This window comes from Crocodylus siamensis, chromosome 8, assembly GCF_052110815.1.
Source record: "Crocodylus siamensis isolate JL-2025a chromosome 8, ASM5211081v1, whole genome shotgun sequence".
In the NCBI taxonomy this organism is placed as follows: domain Eukaryota; kingdom Metazoa; phylum Chordata; order Crocodylia; family Crocodylidae; genus Crocodylus; species Crocodylus siamensis.
Window position 1 is genome coordinate 77,850,702 of NC_143402.1, and position 24,175 is coordinate 77,874,876.

General features: G+C 65.2%; 1 protein-coding gene across 2 annotated transcripts in view; it reads right to left on the reverse strand.

Moving 5' to 3' along the window:
- Window positions 1-1,834: 1,834 nt before the first annotated feature.
- Window positions 1,835-24,175, reverse strand: part of SDK2 (sidekick cell adhesion molecule 2) — a 68,566-nt gene continuing 46,225 nt past the window's right edge. Inside the window, exons 6-45 of one of the 2 annotated variants that reach the window (XM_090059312.1) lie at window positions 22,956-23,067; window positions 22,648-22,838; window positions 22,438-22,521; window positions 22,164-22,358; window positions 21,898-22,014; window positions 21,643-21,810; window positions 21,459-21,561; window positions 20,845-21,021; window positions 20,623-20,759; window positions 20,312-20,459; window positions 20,091-20,231; window positions 19,801-19,982; window positions 19,573-19,688; window positions 18,374-18,569; window positions 18,091-18,189; window positions 17,656-17,847; window positions 17,189-17,310; window positions 16,917-17,026; window positions 16,540-16,690; window positions 15,976-16,213; window positions 15,775-15,890; window positions 15,471-15,660; window positions 15,223-15,321; window positions 14,799-14,993; window positions 14,510-14,711; window positions 14,317-14,420; window positions 14,066-14,136; window positions 13,774-13,909; window positions 13,304-13,360; window positions 12,814-12,915; window positions 12,460-12,575; window positions 11,829-12,015; window positions 10,469-10,606; window positions 8,745-8,909; window positions 8,436-8,561; window positions 7,268-7,432; window positions 6,822-6,962; window positions 6,335-6,473; window positions 5,469-5,595; window positions 1,835-3,522 (exon numbers count right to left, since the gene is read on the reverse strand). In XM_090059312.1, coding sequence (XP_089915438.1) covers window positions 3,169-3,522; window positions 5,469-5,595; window positions 6,335-6,473; window positions 6,822-6,962; window positions 7,268-7,432; window positions 8,436-8,561; window positions 8,745-8,909; window positions 10,469-10,606; window positions 11,829-12,015; window positions 12,460-12,575; window positions 12,814-12,915; window positions 13,304-13,360; window positions 13,774-13,909; window positions 14,066-14,136; window positions 14,317-14,420; window positions 14,510-14,711; window positions 14,799-14,993; window positions 15,223-15,321; window positions 15,471-15,660; window positions 15,775-15,890; window positions 15,976-16,213; window positions 16,540-16,690; window positions 16,917-17,026; window positions 17,189-17,310; window positions 17,656-17,847; window positions 18,091-18,189; window positions 18,374-18,569; window positions 19,573-19,688; window positions 19,801-19,982; window positions 20,091-20,231; window positions 20,312-20,459; window positions 20,623-20,759; window positions 20,845-21,021; window positions 21,459-21,561; window positions 21,643-21,810; window positions 21,898-22,014; window positions 22,164-22,358; window positions 22,438-22,521; window positions 22,648-22,838; window positions 22,956-23,067 — 5,909 coding nt within the window. In that variant the 3' untranslated portion in view covers window positions 1,835-3,168. The remainder of the gene's footprint in view (window positions 3,523-5,468; window positions 5,596-6,334; window positions 6,474-6,821; window positions 6,963-7,267; window positions 7,433-8,435; window positions 8,562-8,744; window positions 8,910-10,468; window positions 10,607-11,828; window positions 12,016-12,459; window positions 12,576-12,813; window positions 12,916-13,303; window positions 13,361-13,773; window positions 13,910-14,065; window positions 14,137-14,316; window positions 14,421-14,509; window positions 14,712-14,798; window positions 14,994-15,222; window positions 15,322-15,470; window positions 15,661-15,774; window positions 15,891-15,975; window positions 16,214-16,539; window positions 16,691-16,916; window positions 17,027-17,188; window positions 17,311-17,655; window positions 17,848-18,090; window positions 18,190-18,373; window positions 18,570-19,572; window positions 19,689-19,800; window positions 19,983-20,090; window positions 20,232-20,311; window positions 20,460-20,622; window positions 20,760-20,844; window positions 21,022-21,458; window positions 21,562-21,642; window positions 21,811-21,897; window positions 22,015-22,163; window positions 22,359-22,437; window positions 22,522-22,647; window positions 22,839-22,955; window positions 23,068-24,175) is intronic. The other variant, XM_090059313.1, reaches the window with a different exon arrangement.

Genomic DNA, 24,175 nt, shown 5'->3' on the forward strand with positions numbered 1-24,175 from the left:
ATGTGTTGCCATGGCAATGGCAGATGCTGCTGCAGGGCCCACAATGGGGGCAGGGGACGATGGCCTGGCTGGTCTCTGCTTTCACCCGCTGTGGATCAGGCGGGGACGGAGCACCGCCCCAGACTGCACGCACGTTATCCCGGCGTAATTGCACATCCAGCGGTCCCGTCTCTCCTTCACCTTCTCCTGGATCCACGCCTGGAGGCTGAGCAGCACTTCCAGTCTGCAACTCCTCAGGCCGCGAGCCGGTCTTGCTGCTCCTCTCCGATCCCTTTCCAGCATCACTGCCTCCAGAGCTGGGCACGACGTCCCATCACGAGCTCCCTTGACCCACTTCTGGAGGCTGGACGAGCTCTTCCTACGCTCGCCGGTCCAGCAGCGAGCCGCGACCTCAGCTTCTATTCAGGGTCAGGGTGCTCGGGCTATTGCCCCCCACCCCAGGGAGACCCACATCACACCCCGCTCCATCTCCCACCCCTCCAAACTGTCCCAGGAGGGATTTCCTGGGGTCCTCCCTACCTCCGACAAAGATCACGGGCAGCCCAGGGCTGCGTGGGACCCCACTCATGCCTCTTGCAGTTGCTGTCGGGCATTTGGTGGCTCATTTATGGTTTTTCTCACAAAGAAGCTTTTCTTTGCCCATCTGAACCTCGCCAGGGGCTGTCTGATTCTTCACCGAAGCTGAAATCTGTTCTGTCAGCACCACTCCTTCCATCCACCACACTTGCAAGCTCATCCAAAAGCCCATGCCCTGTTGGTCTAACAAGCCCAATTTTCCGTGAAATCCTGTCAATTGGCATTAATTTGTGCTCCCCGCCTCGGCTGCAGCCACGTGCTGTCTTGCGGCTGCTTTCCCCCCACCCCCCTCCTGCCCCATAACTTAAAATCCACTTTGGTTCTGGAAGGGGAGGTTGACAGGTAATTAACTCCAAGACGTCACTTTGATTTCCCGGCCGGGTCTGCACTGCAGAGCAGAACCACACTCGGGTGTTTCAGGGACGAGGGGAGGAACGGACCCAGACAGAAAGGCCATCTTGCAGGAGATGCAGGCCCTGCCTCCCTCCTCATTGCAGTCCCGTCTGCCAGCGGCTCTGCAAAGCATGGAAGCAAAGCTGAGCGGGGCTGGAGACAGGCCTCGCCGCCGGCCACGGTCCAAGATCCAACCTCGGATCTACCGCCCAGCAAAGATGGGGCGAGGTCTCCCACGGAGCATTACCCCATGACCTGCAATGCAGGGGCAGCTAGGGCCACTCTCCTTGGTGCATTAAAAGGCACTGATGAAATCCCAGGCTCTGGGGCGGTGGCAAGGTGCTCTCCTTGGACTCTGCACCCACAGGCAGGTTCAGTCCATGCCCTGAGCTCCCTGAACCGGGCTCTCATGCAAAGCCCCCAAGAGCACCAGTGCCCATGAGTTCATTGCTGGCACGTGCCGGAGAAGCAAGCGCTGCTGGCAGAGCTTGGCGGGGGAGGCTTTTCCTCCAGGACTCCCATCCAAGGGGCTGGACCTTTGGGAAGCAAACCATCGAGGAAGACTCATCTGCGGAAGGAGCCAAAGGAGGGTCTGGATCCTACACGGTCTCTTTGCTTATGGATGATTCTGCCCACGTGCATCTTTTTGGGCAACTTTCTCATGCGTAGGCAGACACCTGCATTAAAACCATGGCTCCAGCTCACGCACCTGAGAGGGAGGCTCCAGACCTGCTCCCGGATATGAAAATGCCGGCATCGGGGGCATCTAGGACAGGCCTGGCTCCATCGAGCTAATAATTGCAAAGCCCCTTGTTACCACCTCGCAGGGGCGGGAGGAGGGAAATCAAACGCCGAGCCACGTCCATCGCTTTGGATTGTTTATTAGAAAGGCCCCACGCGCCAGGTCCGATCCCTCTGAACCGAACGATGCAGAGGACGTGCAAGCCAGGGCTGGGGGCGACGCGCGTGGCTGCGTCACCGCCACGGCCCCGACTCCCCCACCAAGGGACGGGGAGGGAGGCTGCGCGGCCCCCAGCTCCTCTCGTTCCCTCCCGCCGGCCTGGCCCCATTCTCCGCGGCCGCCCCCGGCTGACGAGTAGGCACTGCGTGTTTTGCTATGCTGAGAAACAACCGCCCGCTGCACCGGCCCGCACCCCGGTCTGGATCCCCCCCGCCCCTCACGCTCCCCCAAACCTGCACACTCAAAGGGAATAGAAAATGAAGGCTGCCACGGTCAGTCCGTCACCCCCACCCAGAGGCACGATCCTGTGGCGTGGCAGAGCCAGCGATAGGTACTTGGCGTGGATACCCCCCCTCCACCACCCGGGGCATGATTTGCCCCTCTCCCGCCTTCTGGGAGCGGGGATGAAGGTGCTGATAAGCGACACCCCCCCGGCACGCGTGGCACAGCCCTGCTTTCCCAGCAGGGAGGAAATCGCTGGGGCAGGGGAGGCTCACCCCCGAATTCAAGTAAATTGATGTGGTTCTCATGTCCCGGGCCCCAGCTCCGCTCTCCCCAGCCACGTCGGAAACCACTGGGGAATGTCTCTGTGGTCCATGGTCATTGCCTTTCCCCCCCGGGAGACGAGAGGAGGTGGTGGAAAGGCAGCCCACAGGTCACCCTGGAAAAGCCAACTTCGCTCCGCTCCACGGGGCACCACAGCCCCGGCCCCAGCCCACGGGGCAGCATAAGCCCCTGGGCATCGTTCCCATCCAGGCGGGCCCCGTGGCAGCACGGACCAGACGCTGGCAGTAGCTGCTGGATGCCCAGGCACGTTTTCGGTGGTCGGAGTCCTGCCCGTTTGTTGCCGTCGGGGCTGGAGCTGTGCCCCCCCGGCGTCACGCACACAAAGCTTTGGCCAGAAAGCACCGGTGGGGGGAAAGTCACAGTGCTCCAGCACAGGGTCGAGCAACCCCAGCTGCGAGGAGCTGCCTGCCATCGCCACGCCGCTCTCCCCCATTCCTTGCCTCTGCCCCTTGCCCGTGGCTGCCAGGGAGCTCCCCGCTCCGTGCTTGCCCGCGAACCTCCACGTAAGCTTTGGCAAAGGTCTTCGAAGCAGCAAAGCCACGGGAGCAGGACGAGGGCTGCTTCTCCGCTCCACGGCCGGCCCCGGCACTGAGCACGGGTGTGAAGTGGGGTTTGGTTTGGGGCGGCCGTCCTGTCCTTTTCCTCTTTTGCTTTTCTTTTTTCTTGCAATATCAAACAAAGGATGAGAATCCGGCGATGGGGGCCCTGGAGCCGGGCGCCAGGCTGCTGGGGGGGCGGTACAGGGTGCTTTGCTGGCTGGGGGGGTTGACGGGCGTCTGTGGGGTTGGAGTCCTACTGGCTTTGGGCCGGAAGAGGCTGCCCTGCTGCGTGCTGTTGCTGTTGGACAGGGGGCAATGGTCGGGGTCTCCCGAGTCGCTCTCGGTGTAGCTGTACGCCTGGGCCCGTGAGATGCCCTTCTGCTGCCGGCGCCAGGAGTTGTAGTACGTGGGGTCGCTGATGTAGTGGTTGACGAAGGAGTGGGCCTTCTGGGGGTTCGGATCCACCTCGTACTCGCTGTCGCTTCCCTGCGGGGACAGAGGCTGTGGTTACTGCCGGCGGGGATGGCACAGACAGCGGTGCAAGCATCGGCCTGCAGCATGCGGCTAACTAGGTGCGTGCAGAAACCCCTTGAAAACTGCTGCCGGAAAGGGGCCGGAGCAGCTGGGAGAATGGGGAGGGGGAGCAGATCGAGCCACCGAACCCAGGAGGAACAGCTGCTTTTAATGGACTGGTGGAACTCACTGCTGCAGGGAAGCAGCGGAAAGCAGCTCCCCGAGCTTACAAGCAAGGTCTTTCCATAAAGCATGGAGATTTTCCAGACCCGTGGTCTCCAAAGCGATGTGCACGGGTCTGGCAAATCCAGCCTGTCCTGGCACGGGCAGCTTCTGGGGTCCACGGGCTGTCACATGTGCCCCCCTGACACGCACCCCCCGTGCCCTTGTCCCCAGGGATCGCACAGAGCCGGGCCAAGGGAGAGCTTGGAAGTGCTTCCAGCGCCTTCAGCTGCAGAGACAGGATGTGGGGCGAGGGGGGCCGGGGGTCTGCTCCAGCGCAGAAATCTCCAAATGCCTTTAATAGGGCTTAAAAACAAAGCAGAAGACCTGGGGCCTGGGAGAACAAGGGCCGTTTCTTGCCCACCCACCGCAGCCCCTGGAACCAGATGGGCCCGTGGTCTTCCCAGCTCAGACACGGGCGGCCGCTCCGAGCCGTCCGCAGCATCCTGGCCCCTGCCTGAGCCGGCGGCCCGGGGCTCAGCGCGGGGCCTGGGAACAGCTGGGGGGGCAGTGTTTGTCTTTGAGGGCAGAGGAGAAGGAGGACGAGGGAGAACAGAGAGCTCGGGAGGCCGGCTTGGCTCGGGGCCCTCCTTTCAGTCCTCCCTCTGCCTGCCATAATTGAATTCAGCTTCCCCCTCCGCCGACAGCACAAAGGGCCCCATTCATGAGGCCGCGCGGCGCAGCCAGGAAAGCAATCAAGTGACAGCTTTCAGCTCTCGCAGCTCTTAACAGCTCCTCAAAGACACTCCACCGGCGATAATGGAAAGGGGAGTTGCACTTGGACGCGCGGCCAGTGAGATGGCAAAGGAAACACTCGCCGGCCGCGGAGAGCGGGGAGGGGGCTGGGAATCTGCAGGGAGATGGGCCCGGGCTCCCCTGCGCCGAGGGCGGGCGAGCGAGCGGGCTGTGGCCGGTGGTGCATGCAGTAGCAGAGGCTGCGGCACCCGGCGGGAGCCGGGATCAAATTCCCGGCGTCCTGGTGTGACCTGCCTGGAAGAGGCGGGGAGAAGCCAGGCTCTGGGGTCCACGTCCCTGCGTGCATTGAGCCTCTGGCAGCCCCCAGCCCAATTAAACCTGATCCCAGCCCGCGCTTCCCTCGCTCTCGCAGGCTCCTGCAGCCCAGGCCTCTCTCGAAAGAGCAGGAGACTCCTCTCTGCTCCCCTGAGCCCCCTCTGCGTGGTCCGCTATGCACCTTGGCCAGGCGCTGCTGTGTTTACCAGGATGGGCTTTTGGGCCAGATGTGCTCCCCAGGAAGCAGCCCCTCTGGGGGCAGGAGGGTGGGAATATTCCCCCAGGCCCAAGGAGCCGCCAGCCGATGCCCATCACAATCACCTCTCTCTCATTAGCCGCCAGGCTGGGGGAACCTCCCACCCCAAAGGAGAGTCCTGCTGGCACGGGCACGGGCACGTGTGTTCAAGCCCTCCCTGCCCGTCTGCCTGCAGAGCCGGCTCTTGTCCACAGAGCAGCACAAGCCAGCGAGGGACGAAAGCAAAAGGAGACTTTGCATTGCTCCCTCTGCCAGCTTTGCACCCCCGAAGCCTGGCACTGCCCCCCTGGCAGGGGGTCCCACCCGGGGTGGGGGAACGGCATGCGCTGGAGCAAGTTCCTGGCTCACGGTGGCAGCACCAGAGGGCGGGGGGAGAAGGGCACGGAGCAGGGCCTCTGGGACCAGGGTGCCGGAGCTGCCCCCGGCTCACCTGAGAGTCCGAGATTTCGGAGGGCTTCTCGGTCAGGCTGCTGCTCTCAGCCGGGATAAGGTCGTTGTACTTGGTGACGTCCTCGTCGGAGTAGTGCAGGCTGCCGGGGCTGGGCCGCGGCGGGGACCTCGGGAGAGATGCATGCTCAGTGCCGCTCGGAGATCCCCTGGCCCTGCTCCTTGCCACGTGCCCAACACGGGGCCCAGCCCGTGCAACGGGCTTGGGGGATAACAGCATTGGCAGGGCACCCGTACCCGGCCCCCGTGTCCCCCCGCCGAGAGATTCACAGCCTCCTCTTTGCTTGCTGGGACCTGCTTCACCCCCATCTCCGCCGATGCCCCCATGCACTGACTGCCCTGGTCTTCCAGGGTGCGGGGCTCAGCTCCTGCCCCAGGAGGGAGCGGAGGGGCTGAGGAGCAAGGACCCCCTGTGGCAGCCCCCCCAGCAGACATGCAACCTGGAGCACAGAGAAGCCATTGTTCCTCCAGGCGTGGAGCGGATCCAGCTCCGCAGGCCTGACCTTGCTGGGATGAGACGTGAATGCTAAGAGGGGATGCGAGAAAGAGAAGCTGGCAAGTCTTGGGGGCTCTTGGCTCTCCGTCTGCATTAGACGGGGGCGGGGGTCCTGGCCTGCCCCGGAGAAGGGACAGTGGCTTGGGAAGGGGGCAGGAAATAGCTGAGAAAGGCAACAGGGTCCAGAAAGGATTCCCCCCAGCTGCGCTCTGGTGGAGACGGCACCGTGTCCGCTCCCAGGCCAGCACGACGCTCCAACTCGGGGCGCTGGGACGACCCGTCGGTGCAGGGCAGCATGCACAGCTCAGGCTGTGCTGCCCCCTTATTCCCGGCCCCGGGGGGCAGGCCGGTACCTGGTGTAGATGCCGTTCTTCCTGCAGAAGGAGTTCTTGACCGAGAGACGCCGACTGTTGAGCTCCAGGGCAGGGAAGCTGCCCTCGTCCAGGCTCACCATCTCCCCGTGGCTCAGCGCGGCCGACTTGGGGTTGCTGCCTGGAGCCGGGGGAGGAAGGCATTGCAGGGACCAGTTGGTATGAGCCCTCCCCTGTCCGCATACAGGCTGCACAGGCAGCCCCCTCCCTCGCTGCCCACCCGGCGAGCGTGTCTGTTGAGCAGGGGCCCCGGTGATTTACCCACCGTCTGGATGTGGCTAAGAAAACAGAGCCACCCTGTTTAATCCCAGTGACCTTTCCAGCCCCTGGCAACAGGCAACAGGCAAGGGGAGAAGCCGGCTGCTTCATCGGTAGCTCCAAGGGGCATGAGGAAGTCCGGGGTGCATCTCATGCTCTCTCCCCTCCACGTGCCAGGGCTCGGGAGGGGCCGGGAGTCCGGCTCACTCACCGGAGTCCGACTTCTTGGCGTACTTCTTGCTCTGCCCCCGGATGATGAGGACGAAGACCAGCAGGAGGATGAAGATGAGCCCGACCAAGGCAATGACCACCAGGAACCACCACTCCTCGTAGAAGGGGTTGGCTTTCTGAGCTGGAATAGCCGGGGGCACCGCGCGGGGAGGTCAGACCGGGATCCCCCACCCCACCCCCGGGCTGTCCCTAGCCAGCTGGTCCTGCTTTGGGGTGGGGATTTCCCCCTGCCCAGATAAGTTCCCCCCCCACCGCCTCCCCAGGGGCCTGCTTCCACTGGGAAAGCGGTTTGGGAGTAAGGGGCATTGCAAAAGCTGCGCTGTGTGGCAAGCCAAGCCGGGCTGGCACAGGGGCAGGGGGTGTGGAGGGCAAGTGCCCCCAGCCAGGTGGGGCCCATACGTCCTGCCCCCACAGCCAGGTGGGTACCTGACACGGCCGGGGAGGGCGCGCTGGGGGTGCCGTATCCGTAGTCGTTCACAGCGATGACGCGGAAGTCGTAGCTGACGCCCTGCTTCAGGATGTCCAAGCTGAAGGTGTAGGAGGTCACCTCCTTCGGGATGTCCTTGATGAGGATGTCCCACAGCCCCTCATCTGGCAGGGGGGAAGGACACAGGGGTCGGCAGGGAAGGGGACCGGCCTGCGGGGTCGGACAGAGCCACCCGGGCAGAGGCACCGGGGCTCAGACCGGCTTGGGCTGGGAGAGGGCATCGAACGTCACAGCCGCCGCTTGGCAGGGCACCCAGGCCCTTGCTCTGTGCCCTTCTTCCTGCCAGTGCTCGTGGCAGCCAGGCCTCCCATGCAGTGGCAGGGCTGCTCCGTGCTATTGCCTCCCCGATGCCCTGGGCACCTGGGCAGGCAGCGGGATAGCGCCGGAGGCACAAACCCAGGCACTGCGAGTGCAAGCCCCTGTGGCACGGATCGCTCCACGCAGGGTGCTCGAACCAAGCCAGGCGCCTGCGCGGCTGCAAACGCAGGCAGGGCTGCCTGGATCCAGCCACCACAAATCACAGCGGGGACAGGCAGGCCCCATCTCCCTGGCTCAGCCCCCGTTGGGCTCCGGCAGCCTCTCGCCTGCTCGACTCTTCAGCTGAACCTCCCCTCACTGCAACGCCGGCCTCTGTTCCCGTGTCCGGCGGAGGGATGCAGGCAGCAGACAGGCAGCACAAAGGAGCTGGGGGGAACCAGCCCCCGGCCATCTGCTGCGCCCCCGCACCCTCGTGCCAGGGGCACACGGCAGCCAGTGGCCTCGCGGAGCAGCCGTCTCCATGTGTGCGGGTGATTTATTGCCCTGCACCTGCCCCGCTCTGCGCACGGGTCACATCCATCTCTGGACGCTGGTGCCCAGGGCCCAGCAAGCTGCCGTGCGCTGGGAGGCATTGATTGGAGTTGCTCCAAACGGCCCGCGAGCCCTTTCCATCCCCCTCCATGAGATGGGACGTCACGTCCAGCCACCTGGGTCAATGCACAGAGCAGAGGCCTCCTACAAGGCAGCTGCCCAGCCTGCACACCGGGGTGATTTCACCAGGCCCCTGCGGCCTCGCTGGGCTGCGGTCGCAAGCCCGGACATGGGGCAGGTGGAGGGCACGCGCGGTACCTGAGGGCCGGGCCTCTATGACGTATCTGGTGATGGGTCCCTTGCCGGGGTCCCCGCTGGACCAGTGGATGGTGATGGCTGAGCCGTAGCGGGAGATGAAGGGCTCTCCCGGGGGTCCGGGGGCACCTGGAAAAGCAGAGCAGACACAAATTCCCTTCATACTGGTTTCCTCTCTTTGTATTCCCACATACCCAGCCCCGACAGCCTCCCCACCCCGGACCTTCCCCGTCTCCTCACCCACTGGGGCCTGCGGGCAAGCGCTTTGCCTCTGGGCACCCCCGGGCCAGTTCCTGCAGGGACCTGACATACCTTCGCCCGGCCCCGTGGTGATGTTGGCCTCGATCTCGGGCCCGTAGGCAAAGGTTTTTGCCCGGATCCGGAACCGGTAGGTGACACCTTCTGCCAGGTCCTTCACCTTCATCCACAGCGGGCTGCTCCCCTTCACATCCACCGTCACGATCTTGCTGACGCCTGCTGGGCAGAGCATGCGGGGACATCACGGACAGGAACCCGTGTGCCAGCACCATGCTTATGCCCTCCCCTCTGTCCCGTGCCCTCGCCAGGAATATAGGGGCTGACTTGATGCCTGGCTGCAGACCTCCAGACTACAGGCTGACCAGTCAACCTGCCATAGAAACACACTGGGTTGACCTGGTGACTAGCCAGGGCTTCTCAGACGGCAGGTGAACCTGCCACAGTAATGCACTGGGTTGACCTGGTGCCCCGCTGGGGCTCTCCAGACTACAGGTCCACCTGCAACAGAAATGCATCGAGTTGACCTGGGGAATCGGTTGTAGCTGCATTGATCTGAGGACACAGGCCGACAAGGTTCTTCGGGTAAATCCAATATCTCTTATTAGACCAACTAAAATAGTTGGGGAGAGTCTTCTTTGCAAGCTTTCGGGCACAAACATCCGTTATTAGGCTGAGGTCAAAGGGATGCACGGGGTTGACCTGATTCCTACGGCTGGACTAGACTGAATGCATTTGGGGCTGGCTAGTACTGAGAAGGGAGACCGCCTGGGATTGCTGCAGGCAGCCCTCGACTTTCACTTGGTTGGACCTACCTATTTCTAAGGATGCCGCTTTGTCTCCCCTGCCCGCCCCCGGGCAGCACTAGCTGGGTGGCTGGGCAGGGAGACGGTATCAGTGTTGGGAAGCTCTGAGCCTGCAATAGATTATGGGGCCAGGTCCTGACCCTGGGTGTGGACACACTCCCGAAAGCCTGACACTGCTCTGGCAGCACCCCAAGTCCCGCTGCGCCGCAGGCAGGGAGCCCGGTTTGAAGGATCAAAGCATCCTTTGCAGTGCAGGCTCAAAGGAGACAAGAGACCCCTGCTCCTGCCCCACACCCCACGGCCTTGGCTCCTCTCCCAGCTCTCCTGGACCACCGCTGCCAGGCACAGGTGGCCGTGGCCAGCAGTGAGTGGCCATTGTTCGTGCCACTGTCCCTCTGGCCGCCCCACAGGTGCCCTCTGCTCCTTTCCCAGGGTCCCAGGGCAGGCGGGACTGCAGGGGGGAGAGGAAGCCACAGAGCCCCGGGCAGCTGCGCCCCGATCCCTCCGCAGTGGCTGGGTGGGCAGGCAGGGGCCTTTCTATGCCACGGTGATTTTTCTTCCCATAGGGGCTGAAACAGTCTTCCCCGCAGCCCCGACGCTGCCAGCAGGGAGCGACTTGGGGCAGAAAAGGGGAGGAACCACATTTCCGCAAAAGCCCGAGGCTGGCACTGGCCGTCTCCCCGCTGTGCCAGCCCACCGGGCCATGCGCTTATTAAACCGGCCTCTGGGATACTCCCTGTCCCTGCAGCCACTTCTGGGGAGGAATGCAGGGAGCTCGGAGCAAACATGCCCGTTCTGGAGGGTGCGAGAAGGGCCCTGCACAGAGCTGGAAGCCCAGGGGGACTGGCCTGGGCTGCACGAGAGGACGTGGCCAAGAGACCCCCATCTCGTGGTGAGTGCCACAGCGGTGCTTCAGCTTGCCCAGCGCGCCAGCCTGTACCCCAGTCTCCCCCAGCAATGCCTCCAGACCCTTACCGTCCACGGGCATGCAGGGCTCGTAGACCAGCCGGTAGCCCTCCAGGATGCCGTTGGGGAGCAGGGGCGGCTCCCAGGAGACGTTCACCGAGGTGGTGGTCAGCTCGCTGAACCTGATGGCGCTGGGGGCGCTGGGGGCTGCAGGCAGAGAGGGGAGGGCTTGGCCGCAGGCTCAGAGCTCGTCCTCCACTACTCTGAGGTGGGACAAGGGCTGGGGGGCCAGGAATAGCTGCAAGCCCAGCTTCCGATCAGCGCGGAAATCCCAGAGGAAAGGGAGGTGGCGTGGCGCGTGTGAATGCATGTATATTTGCGTGTGCATGCGCGCACATACGTGCACGTCGGTGTGTACATGCATTGGTTTGTGCATGTATGTGCGCACTGGGGGTGTGCACATATACATATGTGTATACATGGGAGTGTGCACATGCACAGGTGTATGTGTGCATGTGTATGTGTGCACAGGATGTGCACGTGTGCGTGGCATGAAGAGGTGCGCATGCACATGCGTGCACGTGTGCACGTCTGTGTGTGCACGGGGATGTGTACATGAACAGGTGTGTGTGCACATGTGTGCATGCACGCATGGGGTATGCGTGTACATGTATGCATGTGTGCACATGCATATATGGGTGTGAATGTGTGCTTGCACGGTGCTCCCTCTGCATTGGTGGGGTCCCGAGCCGCGCTGCCGCATGCTGCCGAGCAGCGCTGGGAGGAGAGGGTGCAGAGCGCTCCCAGTTCATCACAGCCGTGAAGGAGCCACGCAGGCCGGACCTCACCTCAGCTCCCAAACACGGCAGGCCAGACCCATGCGGCTGTTCCTTGTCGGGAGCCAACCCCCATCCCGCCCCAGCTCCATGCCCTAAGGTGACACTCCGGCCAGCTGGGCTCGAGTCTCCACTTCCCTTGCCAACAACTGCCCTGCAAGGACACTTTGCACTGGTGGCTGATTTTGCAGAAATGCTGCTTCCTGCCCGTGCGTCACCCCGCCGGGGGGGAGGAGGGGAACGAATGAAGCCAGTGGGCACCAAGGGGCCTGAGCCCGAGTGAAGATGGGCAGCTTGTGCTGGGGGAGCCACGGGGGGACATCTGGGCAGCTCCAGCAACTCCAAGTGTGGCTGTAACCGTCTTTTATGCCATGCCTAGCGTCGGGGTCTGGGTAGAGGGTGCCAGCAGCTCCATGCACCATGGGCTAGGGAGACGGGGGTGGCATGCGAGGGGCTGACCTAAGCCCAGCCCTGGGGCTCTGATCCGGGCAGGGAGGGCACCAGGCGAGAGGAGCAGAGACAGGAGCCCCGGTGCCACCGCCAGGCAGTGGCAGGGAGCTGGGGAGAGGGGAGGGCCCGCGCCACGGGCCCACCTGCTTGCTGGGTCCGGGCCTTGGCTGGGGGGCTGCGGGGCCCATCGCCGGCGGCGTTGAAGGCGGCCACGCTGACCAGGTACGCCGTGTAGCCCGTGAGGTTCTTCAACTTCACGCCGCTCTCGGGCAGGAACAGCGTCTTCACCCGCTGCGTCTCGTTCGCCCGCTGCGCCTCCCAGAAGTAGATCTGCGGGGCCGGGGGGCCGTCAGGGCCGGCGGGGCACAAGCCCTGGTCCCGGGGCCACGTGCTCCTGCTCACAGCCCCTTCGCTGCCCCGCCGCTGCTGCAGACGGGGACATTTCTATTTACGGCCCCCAAGGGAGGCTCCTGCCCCCGGCTTTCGGCAGGGCACACATGCGACCTACTGTGGGGTACCAGCATCCCTGCGGCAAGGTCCCTGCCCCAAAACGCCCCCGCTCTGCCACCCCGCGGGGAGCCCGGGGCCGTTCGACGGGCAGCAGCACCCCCTGCTGCCGCACCCGGGGGTTGCACCCGGGACGCTGACCTGAGCAGGGCTCCAGCAGTCCCCTCCCGGCCCCAAGCCCCATGTCCCGCGCCCCAGCAACGTGGCTGGGGCAGGAGCCTGGCACGGGCGGCAGTCTGGTGTCCGGCTGACCGCCCCCCCGTATACCTTATAGCCCTGGATGTCGCCGTTCTGCGCCTCGGGAGGTGGCGGCTCCCAGGTGACGTCGAGCTGCGTGGCGGTGGCGGCCTGCACGGCCACGTTCTGCGGTGCCGCCGTGGGCACTAGGCAGAGGGACAGTGCGGCGCCGTGGTGAGAGCGGCAGGCCCCGGGGGTGTCCCTGCCCCAGCCTGGCGGACCCGCACCGTCCCCGGGGGTCCCTTCGGCTGCTGCGGCACCAGGCCTGGGCGCCCACCTGCCCCGTGATGGGAGAGGGGCTCCCTGCCTGCGAGCCAGGCTGCTAGCTGGGGGGGCCGCTCCCTCTGCAGGGTGCTCCCGACCCGTCCCCAGGGCCCGACTCACCCGCTTCGCCCACGAAGACCTCCTGCGGGGCACTGGGGGGGCCCTCGCCCACGGCGTTGTACACGCTCATGCGCAGCTCGTAGCGCTGGTGCTTGCTCAGGTCTGCGGAGGGCGAGGGGAGGGGATGGGGTGCCGGGAAGGGGTTCAACGTACCCCCCAATAACCCCAACTCCCCTGCCCGCTTTCTAAACCTCTCTCTTTCCCCCCAAGACATGCTTAGCTCCCGGCTGCTCAGCTAGAAAAAAAGAAGGTGCCAACCACAAAGGAAATGCCATCTTCATGGGGCCTCCCGGCCCCAGCGGGCGCAGGCACGGGCACAAATGCTGATGGCGATACCACGCTTGTGACCCTCCCTCAGTTTGGGGGGCACTGGCTGGGTCCCCATGCTGGCAGGTGGGTGCATTCCCCCAAGAGCATCCCCAGGCCCCAGGGGGTGGAGAGGGGCGTGCACAGACCCGGGCAGACGCATGCACGGAGCAGAGGGACTTACTGTCCAGCTCGTACTGTGTGAGGCTGGCGTCGCTGAGGTTTCTCACGGCGTACACGGCTAAAGGGGAGCGGGGGGCGGGGGAGAGCAGACACCGAGGTTAGTGACACGCACGCAGACACGCCGCGGAGCTGGGTCCCGGCGGGGGGGCACTGGTTAGTGGCTCGGGGAGTATGTTGCATGGAGGCTGCTGGGGGGGGAACAGAGGGCTGGGGAGCGTGTCCTGGCAGGACCTGTGTGCACATCAGGAGCAGGTGCCCACTCCCATTGCACTGGGAGCAAGGCCAGGCAAGGCTGTGGCACAGCCACGGCAGGGCTCCTCTGTGCAGGTCCTGGAAACGGGGCACGAAAGCAGCAAAGCAAGCGTGGGACACATCTGGACACACACACGCGGGCAATGCTGCTGGGGTGCGGGCAAGCAAGTGGGGAGGCCGGACCCTTGCATCCCTCCTCGCACCGCCACGGGCACTCACGGGTGAGCTCAGTCCAGCGGGCACCGGGGTTGCCGATGCTACGCAAGGTGAAGCCCCGCAGCCCGTCGTACGCCAGCTCCCGGTAGCGGAGCCGGAAGCCCAGCAGGATCCCGTTGATTTTGTCTTCGGCCGGGGGCTGCGGGGAAGAGAGCGGGGCTGAGAGGCAGGGCCTGCACCCCCGGTCCTGCCCCCAGGCTCCAGTCTGTCTGCAGCCCAGGAGGGGCTGCCAGCGCTGCCCAGGGGCTCAGCAAGCCCCGCACCTTTCGAACCCTGAAGGCCCTCGCGCCCCTACCTGCCAGCGGAGGAGGACGGAGGTGGTGGTGTGAGGGGTGACCGACAGGATGGTGGGGGCCTCCTCCGGGGCTGCAGGGGGACAAACACGTGTGAGAGGCAGCAGGAGACGGGGTGCCAGGTTCAAATCCCACCCACGGGAGCGGCTGCAGCCCGTGATGCCCATGGTGCGGCGCACGTGCAATCCCAGATGGGAACGTCTCTGTGCTACCCTGAGCCCGGGGTGCAACCCGCACCCCTGGGGGCACTGACCTGCCTGCAGCGTGGTGAGCGACTCCGACGCCTCGCTGTACGCGCTGTCGCCGATGTCGTTCGTCGCCTTGACCCGGAACTTGTAGGAGGTGAAGGGCTTCAACCTGCGCCGCGAGCACACGGGGGGCTGGGACCGGCGCCCACGGCGCCGGCCACGGCCCTCGCCCACCCCGGGAGCCCTGCCGGGCCTCACCTGTCCACCACGAAGGAGGTGGTGTTGTGGCTGACGGAGGCGGAGTGCAAGCTCCACTCGCCGGCCGGCAGCTCGCGCGTCTGCACCGTGTAGTACCGCACCGGCGACAGCCCGTCGCTGCCCGGCTCCCAGGACAGCAGCACGCTGCGCGCCTTCACCTCCTCCTGCGGCACCGCCGGCTTGCTGGGCGGCTGCGGGCGGTCTGGGCGGGGGCCAGAGTTGTGAGCGGCCCAGCTGCCTCCTAACCCTAACCCTAACCCTAACCCCCACCCCCGACCCAGCCGCTCACCTCGCTTCTCGGTGGTCACCACCAGCGCCTCGGCAGCCTCTCCCCAGCCCTTGCGGGTCTGGGCCGTGATGCGGAAGAGGTAGGTGGACTCCGGGCGCAGCCCCAGGGCTGTGTACTGCCGGGCGCTGGGGTTCAGCACCTCCACGGTGGCCGTGTTGGCGTTGGTGGTGTTCAGGCGGTGGGTGATCTGGTAGGCTGCGGACGGGGGGTGACCTTTCAGCCTTCACCCCAGGGGCAAGCTGGGGAGCCCCGCCGCAGCCCACGCTCACACTTGCAGCAAGTCCCGTGCAAGGTGCTGAGCGATGCCATTAATCGGTACTGTGCAAGGTGCTGAGCCCCAGCAAACAGGGACTCTCTTGTCCAGAGACCTGGTGCAGGGGCAGCACGGAGGAGGCACCGGCAGGGGAAAGGTTTGGCCGCTTACCGAGGATGATGCCGTTGGGCGCTGCGGGCGGCTGCCAGATGAGCCGCACGGAGGTGGTGCGCACTTCGGGGAACAGGATGCCCACGGGGGGCCCCGGCACTGCAGCAGAACGGGGGGGAGGGAGCATGACAGATGGGGCCTTTGGGATGCACAGGCAGGCACACGCTTGGCACACGTGTGTCCTGGCACGGTGCTCCCACCACGCCAGACCTGGACCCCGCCCCCCGGCGCCCACTGCGGACGCCTACCGTCATCCAGCGTCCTCTCCAGGATGGGCGGGTGGCTGGGGACGCCGTCGCCGATGCGGGTGAAAGCCAGCACGCGGATCTCGTACAGCACGTACTTGCCCAGCCCCGCGAGCTGGGCGCTGCGCGACGCGTTCCCCTCCGCCAGCCAGAACCGGGCACGCAGGTCCGAGTCCTTCTCCTTGTACACGACCTGTGAGGAGCCCCGCGTCAGCGCCGCCGCGGGGCAGGGGTGCCACAGCCCCGGCGCTGCGCAGAGCTGGGCTCCCGGGACCGGTGCTGGGAGGCACCAGGGGCTGAGGCTCACCTTGTAGCCCAGGATGAGCCCGTTGCGGTCGGCCTCGGGGATCTCGGTCCAGCGGACCAGCATGCTGCTGGAGGTGGTGGCCAGCGCGGACACATTGGCGGGGCCAGATGAGGGCACTGAGCAGGGGAGAGGCAGGGGAGAGTCAGGAGCGCGGCTGGCCCGGCTGGGCGGGGGGCGGGGGGCAAGCGGCAGGGACGGTACCTGACTCCCGGGTGCGCCCTGCCACGACGCGGCTCCAGGGCCCGGCCCCGATGGCGTTGAAGGCCTGCACCTGCACCTGGTACTCGGTCCACTCCTCCAGGTCCTCAATGGTGAACTCCCGCTCCACCCGGTCGTGGATGGCATGCAGCGCCGTGCGCCCCCGCCCGTCGGAGCGCGCGTACCGCACCCGGTACCCCACCGACTCCGGGCTCCCGTTGTACTCCTGCTCGGGGAGGGGCTGGCAGGGGCAGAGGGAGGCCTCAGTGCATCCCCAGGACCCTGGCAGACCTGCCCCCAGGACACCCCCCCCAAGCTGCACAGTCGTGCCCCTGTGCGCGCAAGTGCAAGGACCCCTGCACACACTCATGGGCACGCACACATCACGTGCATGCCTCTACACATACATGAATGGGTGCACACAGGTGGGGATACTCAGCCATGCATGCACACCCACGCATGTGCGCGCAGCACAGGCCTCTCCCACCAGTGATGGCGACAGTCCCTAGGCTACTTGTGCCCGCTCCAAGCCAGCACCCACGTCCCGGGGCCCTGGCAGTCACTCACCATCCAGCGCAGCCACAGGCTGGTCTCGCTGGCCGTGCGCAGGGTGACGTTGGCGGGCGCCACGTCTGGGGGGGCCTGCAAGGTCTGGATGCGACGGGAGGGCAGGCTGGGCGGGCTGGTGCCCACGATGTTCACCTGCCGCATGCGGAAACTGGGAGCAGAGCACCGGGGTCACGGGTGAGAAGGGAGCTGGGGGGGGCCGGCCCTGGCATGAAGGATGCCTGGGCTGCATCTGGGGAGGGGTTAAACCCTTAAGGGTCCCCTTATCAGGAGCCCACAGCTCTGAGATGTGCCAGCCCCTTGCACCCACCCACCTCTACCTCCTAGGAGCCCCCTGTCCAGGCTACCTTGCCCTAGGCCCACACCCTGGCCCTCACCTGTAGTACGTGTAGGGGTTGAGGCCGGGCACCTCCATGGAGCGGGAATCGGGCTCGTTGGCCAGCTGGTGAACCAGCACCCACTCCTCGCTCTCGCCGACCTGCCCCACCTGTGGGGAAAGACCCAGGGCCGCGAGACATGGAGACGGGGCAATGCTCAGCCTCCGTGGGTTGCCATCGTCCTCCCACCCCTGGGTGGCTGAAACAGAGACCGCCCGCACCCAAAACCCAGGGCTCAGACCCCCTCCAAGGGCAGCTTTCAGCCCTGTTACCTGTGCTTCCACCTGCCAGCGGGAGATGGATGTCTTCCCGTCATAGCCGGGCCTGAACTGCAAGGTCACGGAGCGCGGGCTGATGTTGGAGATGCCCAGGTTGGTGGGTGCACCGGGCAGCTCTGCAAAGGGGCAAGGAGGGGAACAAAAGCGATAGGGCTGGGTGCTGGCTGCAGAGACCAGGCGCCGCGTTCGGCTTTGCTGTCCCATAGGTGATACAGGACAGAAAAGGCGCCCAGCTCTGGGGAGTTTCCCTGCCTGAGTATAACAGCACAGGGGGCAGGGGACTGACACGGTGTTGGGTGGAGCGGTGTCTTTGCTGCCACTGTGGACATCAAGGGGCTTGGAAAAAACATGGCAAGGAAATGACTGGGTTGGACTAACGCAGCCCTCAAGCAAGCCAGGGTGGTGGGCTAATACAGCCCTGGACACAGCGCAAGGGCACCCGGAGAGGGTCAGGGGCCTACCTGGAGGGACCCCGGAGGAGATGGTGGAGGAAGACACCTGCCCTTGTCCCTTGGACGTCATGGCGGCCACCTCGATGGTGTAGGTGGTGAGGGCGGTGAGGCCGGTGACACGGTACTCCAGGGTGACGTTGGGCAGGTAGTGCGTCACCCGCGTGTTGGTGCGGTTGTACTCCTCCCAGGAGATGCGGTAGCCTGGGGAACACCGGCACAGTCACGCCTCTGTCCACGGCCACGCCAGCCTCCGAGGGCCGTCACGTGGCTTGCAACCCATGCGGTGCCACGCAGAGACCCTGCAGCGGGAATGTCCCCGGGCGAGCAGACAGGACCGGGTTGCATCTTGCAGGCACGCGGCAGCACCGCACTGCCCCCTCCCCACACCGGAGCACTGGGTCCAGATGAGGGGCTTGGGGGGATTTCGGCTCTCGGCCTCCTCACCCGTCAGGATGCCGTTCTTCTCCACGGGCTCCTGCCAGCTGACCTTCAGGGACGTGTCCAGGATGTCGCTGAAGCTGAGGTGCCCCACGGGGCCAGGCACTGCCCAAAAAACCCCAGGAGTTAGCACCGAGCCTGCTGCGGGGACCTGGAGCCAGGCCAGCATCCCCTCTGCTGAACCAGGGGCCTGAGCGGGATGTGTGGCCCCCATCCCTGGCGGCTGGGGGAATGGACCGGGCTCCCGGGGAGACCCGGGGACTCGCGAGGACCACGGGGCTCCACGTACCGTCCTCGTGCGTGCGCACCAGCTGAGGCGGGCTGCGCGGGCCGTCGCCTGGCGTGGTGAAGCACAGCACCGAGGTGAAATACTCGGCGAACTTCTTCAGCCCCACCACGTAGCCCACGTGGATGCTGTCCTGGAAGTTGGGCCGCACCGTCACCACCGTCGCCTCCTCCTCCTGCTCTGGCTCCCACGCGATCAGCTGCGGGAGGACACGAGCATCACGGCCTCCGCACCCCCAGCACCCGGCGGGGGCGAGGTCCTGAGCTCCTGAGCACGGAGGGCAAAATGTAAAGCGGGCATCCAAAACGATCCTTCTCGTGGCATTGCGGGGGTGGATCCTGGGAGGATCCTGCCGTGCACGGCGCTGCACGAATGCAGCTGATCCCTGCCCCGGAGAGCTCCTGGCCTCGGCACTGCTAATAACTTTGCTTTGCAAGCTCGGCAGACGCGTGCCCGCTCACCTCCGAGGCACCCCACGGACCTGCCAGGCCGACTGTCCCCGAGGGACCATGGATCCCCTCCGGGGATGGGGCGTCCTCCCCATGCTTCTCTCAAAGCAAATGGAAGTCTTGATAGCATCTCCAAATTAAAAGCTTTCATTCGGAGCCTCTCATTTATTCAAAGTTGATTAAATATCAATTAACGAGGGAGAGAAACGCTCAATGCGTTTTAATAAGCACGGGTATTTATCCATACGAAACAATATACAGCACACGCCTTGTGATTAACTCCCGCTGATAACAATGCATAATCGCGGGCTCTGCACTCCATTTAGAAAGATGTTTGGGCATTAATTGGCATTGTGCAGGATCGCCTATAGCAAGTTAATTAGTATCTAATTAGGCCCTAAAAATACTAATCAAAAATACTAAGTGACATTTAATAAGAATGTTAAATATCCTACTTACTCTGGTTATCTTGTTCCGTGGCAATTACATCCCTGAACTTCTTTTGAGTGGATTAAGAAACAAGTTTAATGTTTTTAATTCAATTTAATTAATGTAAATTGGAATTAATTACGATTTGGAATTAATTACGGAGCATCGGCTCCCGTGGACGCGTTAAATCTTGGTAAATATTATTCTACTAGCCAGGCGCCAGTCCATTGAAGCCACGGCTCCTTTTTAACCGGAGCAAAGCTGAGCTGGCGTATGGCGGAGCTGACGGCGGGAGGGGGATGCGTGGGGCCAGGCTGCCCTTACCTTGTACCCCTGGTTGATGCCGTTGATGAACTGGGGGCTGGGCGGGTTCCAGGTGAAGCGGACGGTGGTGGAGTTGGTGGCCTCGGCTTGCACGTTCCCGGGGGGCACGGTAGGCACTGCGGGAGACGAGGGCAGCCACAGGGCCGACTCAAGAACCGTACCTGCAACCCCCAGCGGGATGGGGGCCATGGGGACCCCGCCCAGCCGCGCCCCCCCGGCCCTGCCTACCTCCCTGCAGCGTCCACTCGGTCACCTTCATGCTGTAGACGCCCAGGCCGGCGCTGTTGTACGCCGCCACCTCGATCTCGTAGTTGGTCCAGATGATGAGGTCTTCCAGCAGCAGGTTGTTGACGTCGGCGTTGGTGATGTTCTTGAACTGGTACCCGACGGGCAGCCCGGCCAGGCAGTACCTGGGGGAGGGGAGCAAGCAGGGGAGTGGGCATCAGGGGAACCCCATGAGCCCCTCTCGCCGGGGAGGACAGGCTCCCCATCCTCTTCTCCCCCCCCGAGCCGCCTACCGGATGATGTAGCCCTTCAGGAGGCCGTTCTGGTGGCTCTCGGGGGGCGGCTGCCACTGGATCATGATGGACTGGTTGGTCCGGCCGCTGGCGATGACGTTCTGGGGGGGCGCCGAGGGCGGCTCTTCCGGAAGAGACACCCTGCAGGGACACGGCGGGTGAGGACGTGGAGTGGGAGAGCCCCGGCGTGGCCCACCGCCGGCCCCCTCCGCCGGACTCACCGCTCCGTGTCCTTGCTGAACTGGCCCTTGCCCACGTCGTTGATGGCGCAGAGGCGGAACTGGTAGGAGCGAGCGGGGACCAGGCCCCGCACCACCACCGAGGTGGCTTCGGGGTCCACGCTGGGCAGCAGGATGGTCCACGGGGCATCTGCGGGGCCGAGGGGCGGAGCTGAAGCAGGGGGCTCGGCCAGTCTCCCAGGCATGCCCCCGCAGGGCCACTTCCACGTGTACTGCCCACCCAGCCTGCCCTAGCTGCCTTGGTATAGACAAGGCTCCGGTGCGGGGTGAGGTGGGGGTGCCAGGTGCCTTACTGTTCTCGGAGACCTCCAGCACGTAGTGCAGCAGCGGGCTGTTCCCGTCAAAGGGCTTGGCCCAGGTCAGGTTGATGGCCCGTTTCTCCAGCGGGCTAAGCAGAGCCACGGGGCTCTCCGGGGCATGGGGGAGCTGCCTGGAGGGAGAGACGATGCCCACCTTAGAAACAAAGGTAGGGTAGGGTAGGGGCAGGGGGCATGTGGGGAGCATGGCGCCCTTACCGGACGCGGAGGTGGGCGCTGCGGGAGTCGTTGCCCCCGACGGAGACGACCTTGCAGGTGTAGGTGCCGATGTCGCCCGACCAGGTCTGGGAGATGTGCAGGGTGCCGTCTCCATCCAGCCGGACCCGCGGGACACTGTCCACGCTGATGGGCGCCCCGTCCTTCTCCCAGATGTGCCTGCGTGGGGACGGGGCAGAGCTGGAACCCGGGAGCCCTGCCCCCCTGACAAGTGTCCATTGGATGCTGTCCCCCTCCCCAAAAGGGGAGAGAGCCCAGGGGTCTGGGCTCCCTATATGCTGCTGCAACCACTCCACCCAACTCCCCTCCCCGTGGATGTGTGTGTGCATGCACGCACGCCCGTGTGTGTGCGACTCATGGGTGTGGGCAGTGCCATGCCTGGGTTGGGCACCAGGTGGCAGTGCAGGCTTGATTTGCCAAGGCTCAGGGGTGTGTGCATGCGTGTGCACACGTGTGCATGCAACCATGGACGGCTGAGGGAGCTCCTGTGGGAAGGGGCTCTTCACCGGGGACCCAGATGTCCTTCGCCCTGCTCCGGAGGAAGGGGCACGTGCCCCCCCGCCTGCCACCCCTTGGGGCAGGGCCAGGCTCCATACCTGATGGTCACACTGGGGTCGTGGGTCACGCCGCAGCTCAGGGAGGCCTTGGTGCCCTTGATGACGCTCTGGTCCTGCGGCGGGGCTGTGATGCGCGTCCGGGCTGCGGGGCGGACAGACATGCGGTGGGTCACCGGGGCTCACGCGCCCAGGGCTGTGGGCCGGGGAGCAGGCGGCGCCTTACCCCAGACGACGAGGTCGGCCGAGGCCTCGTCCACGCCGCGGGAATTGGTGGCCAGGCAGGTGTAGCTGCCGACGTCGGCGATGTGCGTGGGGCTGATGAGCAGGCTGCCCGACTCCAGCAGGGTGAAGCGTGGCAGCTGCACCGACCCGCTGGCCAGGATCCGCTCGCCTGCGGGCACGGGGGTGGAGGGGAGCCGTCAGCCGGGCCCCAGCCTGTGCCTCCGCGCCCCACTCCCTTTGGCCCCCCTGCCCGTACCTTTCTGCCAGGTGATGGCGGGGCGCGGCGCCCCCGAGGTCTCGCAGGTGAGGATTGCGGACATGCCGTCGATCACCGTGCTGTCCTGCGGCCCCCGCGTGATGTTGGGGGCAATGCCTGCCCGGGCAGACATGGCGGGGGTCTGAAGGCCAGCCCCTGCCCGGCTGCACCCGGGCAAAGGAGCAGGAGGTGCCCCCTTCCTCCCCACACCAGGCTTGCTCTCCCAGCCCCCCCGGGGCGGGGGCCATGGGAGGGCTGGAACCTACTGGTCACGGCCAGGTACGTGGAGGTCTGGACCTCGCCGGCGTCGTTGTGGGCGAAGCACTGGAACATGCCGGTGTCATCGGGGACCAGCCCGCTGATCTGCAGGCTCCCGTCGGGCTGCAGCCGGAAGCGCGACAGCTTCTCCAGGTGGATGGGGGCCGCGTCCTTGTACCAGGCCATGGCGGGTGGCGGGACGCCTGCAACCCCCCCAAGGGACACCGTGAGCCGCGGGCAGAGGCGGCGCTGGGCAGCAGGCAGGGCGGGGACAGCACCCACCTCTGGCCTGGCAGGGGATGACCACCACCGTCTCCATCTCGGCCGTCACGTGCTTCTCCGGCTCCTTGACGAACTGTGGCGGCTCTGCAAGGGGAAGCCCGGAAGTGGGCCCCGAGATGCCCGCGGCGGATCGGGGCGAGAGGGCTTTGTGCCCGGGCGACCGGGCTGAGACCCCCGCGCGCTCGTTACGCTCGCGCCCAGCCTCCTTACCCAGCACGGAGAGGTAGGCGCCGCGGGAGACGGAGGGCACGCTGCTGCTGCGCAGCACGGCCTCGCACTCGTAGTAGCCGCTGTCGCTCAGCGCGGGGTTGAGGATGGTGAGGCGCCGGTTGTAGTCGCTGATGCTGCCGGACACCGCCGCCCCGTCCTTCTTCCACACGATGTGCAGCTTGATCAGCGGCCTGGCGCGGAGCAGGGGTCAGAGCGCGGAGCCTGCCCCATCCCCGGCAGGCCCCGGCGGTGGCTTCTCCCCCTTCCCCAACGTGGCCCGTGCCAGTCCCCGGGCTGCGGGCACCCACCTGGCATTGGCCACGCACTCCATGGTCACCTCCGAGGTGCCGGCCACCACGCTGGTGTTGCGGGGCGGGATGATGATGGTGGGGGCGATGGGATCTGCCGGGCCGCCGACATCTAGGGAGAGAAACGTGGCAGCCAAGAAGGCTAAGGGCATCCCCGGCTGCATTGGTAGGAGCACTGCCAGACCGAGGGAAGTGATTTTTCCCCTCTGTTTTGCACTGGGGAGGCCACATCTGGAGTCTTGTGACCCCAGGAGAGCTCAATCCACCCCAGCCTGCCTTGCAGAGGCCTCCCTGCCACCCAGCCAGGACCTCCGCCGTGCCCAGGGCCCCTGGCTGACTTCCCCTCCCCGACTTCCAGCCAAAAGCAGGACGGCCGCACTTTGCCAGCTGCACCCCACACCCCCCAGCTCCTTCCAGGGCCGGGGCGGGGGGGAAGCCGAGCAGGCAGGCGGCAGCCTGGTACAGCCAGGAAAGGCGGGGGACTATATAAAGCAAAATAATTGCAACAATAAAAAACCCTCATGTAGGCACTGTAAAAAAGTGATCGGCTTGAAAGCTGCTGATATAGCTGAATCCATAAACACGGCCCCGGCGTTGTTTATGGCGCGCGGGGACGCCGAGCTACCGAACAACAGATTCATGGAGCTCGGGGACGAGCGGGGCAGGGACGGGAGAGGCATAAAGCCGGGAAAAGGAGGGCCAGAGCCAAGCCTCTTTGCAGCCTGAATTAGGAGCACCCCTGGCTTCATCTGGGGGTACCCGTGCTCTGCCCAGCTCCTGGGAAGGAAGCGACGCCGCCAAGCCATGCTGGATACCCCACAGCAGGCGAGGAGCGAGGGGGCATGACCTGCCGGCTTGGGACCCGGGCTAAGAAATGCAGCAGTGCTCCTTGCCGGGGCCGCTGAGGGGTGCCCTTCGTGGGCCCTATCGATTGTGGGCAAGGACAGAGCCGGGTGGCAGGGGCGGGTGAAGCGGGGGCCATGGCGCGAGATAATGAGTGCCTGCGGCCGGGCCCAAAGTGCCTAAATAAATTTGAGGAGGCTGAACTGTGAAGTCAGCAGAAGCCGGAGCCTCCGCAGAGATTTACTGCAAATTAAATCTGGGCCTGAGCCAAGCGGAGCGCCGGGAAGCGGGGGCCAGGACGCCAGATGCACGATGGCGCAGGCAGGACGGGGGTACCGGCGGGGTCTGCTCCACGCTACTGCTGGCCCGTGGCACCC